This window comes from Sinocyclocheilus grahami, unplaced genomic scaffold (assembly GCF_001515645.1).
Source record: "Sinocyclocheilus grahami isolate Dianchi unplaced genomic scaffold, SAMN03320097.WGS_v1.1 scaffold189.1, whole genome shotgun sequence".
Taxonomy (NCBI): Eukaryota; Metazoa; Chordata; class Actinopteri; order Cypriniformes; family Cyprinidae; genus Sinocyclocheilus; species Sinocyclocheilus grahami.
This window is the reverse complement of record NW_015505368.1, coordinates 746,733-751,157: the sequence shown is the minus strand read 5'-3', so window position 1 is coordinate 751,157 and position 4,425 is coordinate 746,733. Positions and strand designations below refer to the sequence as shown.

The window sequence follows — 4,425 nt, the reverse complement described above, 5'->3', positions numbered from 1 at the left end:
TTGGGGTCTGTAATATTTTTTACATGTTTTTGAAAGAAGTCTCATAATCACCATGACCATTTATTAGATCAAAAATGCAGGAAAAGCAGTAATATTGTGAAATGTTATAACAGTTAAGAATTACTGTTTTCTATTTGAATACATTTAAAAAAGTAATTCATTTTTGCAATGGCAAAGCTGGATTTTCAGTATGCTGAAGAAAAATTTCTTATTATTGTCAGTTAAAGACAGTTGTGCTGCTTAAAGCACAATATATAATTTTCGCCGCTAGAGGGCGTGTATTCAAAATAAGCAAAGAGGCAAAGGCAAAATGTGGAATCATGGGAGTTGTCCTCTTCATCCCCACAGCCGATGCAATCCGACGGGACTCGGGCAGAAATCATGTTCATGGATGAGCTAATGATTTGTTAACGTAGTAGAATGAAGCAGGGTGAGGCGGAAAGCTGTTGAAGCGAAACGAGGTTGCTGGACGAGCGTGACACACGGCTCGAAAGCAGCAGAGCTTTTATTATGCCACAATTGACCACTTCCGCTCCTTCCGGTCTCGCGTATGTGGGGGAAAAAAAGCAGCGCTGTTTTATCATACTAAATACATTTGAAAGTTCTGTTACATGGTCGTCACTGGTCTATTAAAACGCACAACATATTAAAGCGTTTTTTGGTGTTTCCATATTTTCTACAAAACGCTGTCAATCGCCGGATCGGCTTTCACCGTGGACGAGTCCAGCCCGGGGTCGTCACATGTGGTTGCCGCAAGCCCACCCGCTGCCGCCGCTCACTCAGGCCGGCCTCCGCTCACTCTAGGCCTTTGGCCTCTGCTCAATCTAGCCCGCCGTGTGTGACGCGAGTCATTATAATCCGTAATTATGTCCCCACTGGATGCAACAAATGCCTCGTTTATAATGGGTTTTAATGTTTTTGTCTCGTCGCTCCGGCCGGACAGGCCATCACAGTATGGTAGGGGCAAAATAATGTTCTTTTTAGCAACATCATATGACCCCTTTAAACATTCTTCGAAACATTTGGGATAATGTAAGTACACAAGTCAACAGAATATACAGTATAACACTGTTCTAGTGGTTTTTGGATATTTTAATAAAAATATCTTACATATTGTGCCTTTAAATATTTTAGTGGGAACCATGATACTTTAAGAATTCCTAAAATAAAGTTAGAACGGCACTTATTTGCAATATTTTGTAACATTATAAATGTACTTTACTGTCAATTTTGATCAGTTTGATGAAAAAAAAACACTTTCATTCTTCCATTTTTTTTTTCTTTTAAGTGAGAAATTAGTATAAATTATTTTCTGTGATAAGTATGCCTTATGTATATTTTTCTCCCATAGACAAATTAGACCAGAGCTTCTGCTTCCTTTCAGATGACGAGGCTGAAGATGATGATCAGGTAATGTGAGCTAATCACTTTCTAATTCAGTAACAAATCAGTAGAGAGTGAACTAACGTTTTCTATTTCTGAATTACAGACGGTCAAGAACAGATCTGTCCTTAACAATCATTGTAATGTCTCTAAACAGTGAGTTTTCCATGTTTTCCTTTTACCTGTCACTAGATGGCAGTAACAAGTCGATGAAATGCTCCATTGTACCCAGTCATTTGATGGACTGTCTGTTTGCAGGCCGTGCATCCTCATCATGGACTCCCTCACCTGCGGTGGAAGATCATCAGTGGTGCAGATACTCCAAGAGTGATTATCTTCTTTTGTTTCAAGTGCTTGATTATTTTTGCACCTGTGCGTTAATAGCGAGCACACATTTTCACTTGTGCTTCTGTATCCTGCATTAGGCAGCAAACGTCACCAATTAACGACCGTTTCCTATGAGACAAAATGCTGTCTTCCTCAAGGGGGAGTTGGCAGCTCAGAAAGCCGCGTCCTTCACTGGACCACATTCAAATCTCACTGGAGACGCTTGTATGCTAGAAAGAATAATTTGTTTAAATCAATTCCAAGGACTCATTGCTGATACACAAATGGAAATCTGCTTCCAAACCGAGCAAACCTCATGCATGTTAGCCGGCTAGTTATATTTACCTGGGTGGCATATAGAAACAGTGTGATTACACCAAACAGTGTAATACTTGACCATAAATAAATAAAAAAATTAAATATGATTAATGAATGCAAGACAACATTGCCATTCTAGCCACTTATTTTCTGTAAATCCAAGGTACTTACAAGAGGAATGGAAGGTCAAAATGGGCTCTGAACAGAGTTTTGGAAATGGAGTGATGGATGGATGGAGTCCCATCGTCCCAAAGCAGGATAACTATACAGACTGTGGCATCTTCCTTCTGCAGTATGTGGAGAGCTTCCTCAAGGTATTTTGATGAGCATCTGTTTCATTCTAAAGTTTAGTTTTTTCTGTATTTAAAAATTCTGTTCTTATTCATTGTTTTAGGACGCACCACAATCTTTCCATCGCAGCATGGACCTGAATGGCTGGTTTTCACAGAGGACAGTGAAGAGGAAAAGGAGGCAAATCAAACGGCTCATTCTCAGACTTCACAGGCAGCAAAAAGTTTAATTTTTTCAGGTCATATACTTCCTACAGATAATTTATTGTTACCACAAAAACCGTTACAACCCTTCCTTCAGGATTTTTTTAATGGAAGGAAATTAAATTAGCAAAAAATGGTTGCTTTAAATTAATAATATTAAAATTAATATGTAATTTGCTTTGGAAATGGATGATTTGTTCTTGAAATTCAATAAAATAATAGTTGTATATAGAATCTATCAAAATTAAATGGCCAGATGCTGAATCTCAAGTATGAGTTTTTTTTTTAAAATTGTATTTGTTGTATGAATTATTAATTGTATTGATAAGTGTGTAATTTCTAAACGGAATTGCAAAAATAACAATTTTCCAGCAGGTTTCCCTAAATGGTTAGTCTCGTCCCAAACCCATAACATTGGTGAGCTTTACTGTGCTGGTTGAGATGCTCAAATAAACAGCAGTTCTGTGAATTCTTCAAGGAAATTAGTTTATATATGGCTTATATGTAGCTGTCTATGTAGTATTATGTTTAAAAATGACAAAGTCACATCTATGCCATAGCAAAAAGACAAAGAGCCCTTGCTGTTTCCTTAAACAATCCGAACATTAAGATTTCATTCCTGTGGTTAAAGGCCCAAATTTAAGTACACATAAAATGAATAAACAAATCCCTTCCCCAAGAACATGGCTTATGCATATTCTAAACTCATTAATTCTCCCAGACTTGCTTCCGTCTCTGCTGGAGGGCAGAATTTTTGCCTGTTCATGCAGATGATCAGATTGGCATCCCGCACGATCAAGACAGATGACCGTCTGCCTCCCAATACTCAAATTGAAATGCTTGATGTATTCTGTGTTTCAACTTGGGCAAGAATTTTTGGAGTATAATGAACCACCTGATCCCTGTGCATAGTATTCAAGACTGGGGAAATCAAATGCAAAAAAATAAGAATAATTTGTTTAAAATATATCGGCTTGACCAAACCAAATATTAGTGTTTAATTACATATAGTGGTTACAGTCCTTCTTTAAAGGGTTAATGTGCACACTGTAGCAAGTATGAGAATTACAAGCATATGAACTACACAAGTCAAAAGTTATTGAACCGTAAGATTTTTTGTTTTCTGCTCACCAAGCCCGCATTTATTTGATCCAAAGTACAGCAAAAACAGTAACATTTTGAAATATTTTTACTATTTAAAATAACTAAAAAATTTGCTGCTCAAAACATCATTATTATTATTATTATTATTATTATTTTGAAAACCGCTGAGCAAATGAGAATTTTTTTTTTCAGGTTTCTTTGATAATTCTTTGATTCAGAAGAACAGCATTTATCTGAAATTGAAATCTTTTGTAAATGTGTAATTGTTTATCATTTTATCATCATTCTGATCAATTTAAAGCATTCTTGCTAAATAAAAGTATTAATTTGTATAATCCCTCCCAAAAAAAATAAATAAATACTGACTCCAAGCTTTTGAATGGTACAGTGTATAATGTTACAAATGCTTTTTATTTCAGATAAATGCTTATCTTTGGATCTTTCTATTCATTAAAGAATCCTGAAAAAAAATTCTCAACTGTTTTAAATATTGATGATGGTAATAATAATAATAATAATAATGTTTCTTGAACAGCAAAAAAATCAACACATTGGAATGATTTCTGAAGGATCATGTGACACTGAAGACTGGAGTAATGATGCTGAAATTTTAGCTTTTTTGATCACAGGAATGAAATTACATTTAAAAAATATATTCAAATAGAAAACAGTTATTTTAAATAGTAAAAATATTTCACTATTATTGCATTTGCTGTATTTTGGATCAAATAAATGCAGGCTTGGTGAGCAGAAGAGACTTCTTTAAAAAACATGAATGATGCATTTACACTGAACAAAA

The 4,425-nt window shown here is 35.4% G+C and overlaps 1 protein-coding gene across 1 annotated transcript; it reads left to right on the top strand.

Annotated features, from left to right (window-relative positions):
* Positions 1 to 420: 420 nt before the first annotated feature.
* Positions 421 to 2,644, top strand: LOC107594712 (sentrin-specific protease 6-like). The gene is made up of 6 exons (XM_016284871.1): positions 421 to 430; positions 1,352 to 1,410; positions 1,490 to 1,539; positions 1,642 to 1,710; positions 2,192 to 2,342; positions 2,423 to 2,644. Exons 1-6 carry the CDS (start codon positions 421 to 423, stop codon positions 2,546 to 2,548), a joined length of 465 nt encoding a protein of 154 aa, XP_016140357.1. The 3' UTR covers positions 2,549 to 2,644.
* Positions 2,645 to 4,425: the final 1,781 nt, after the last annotated feature.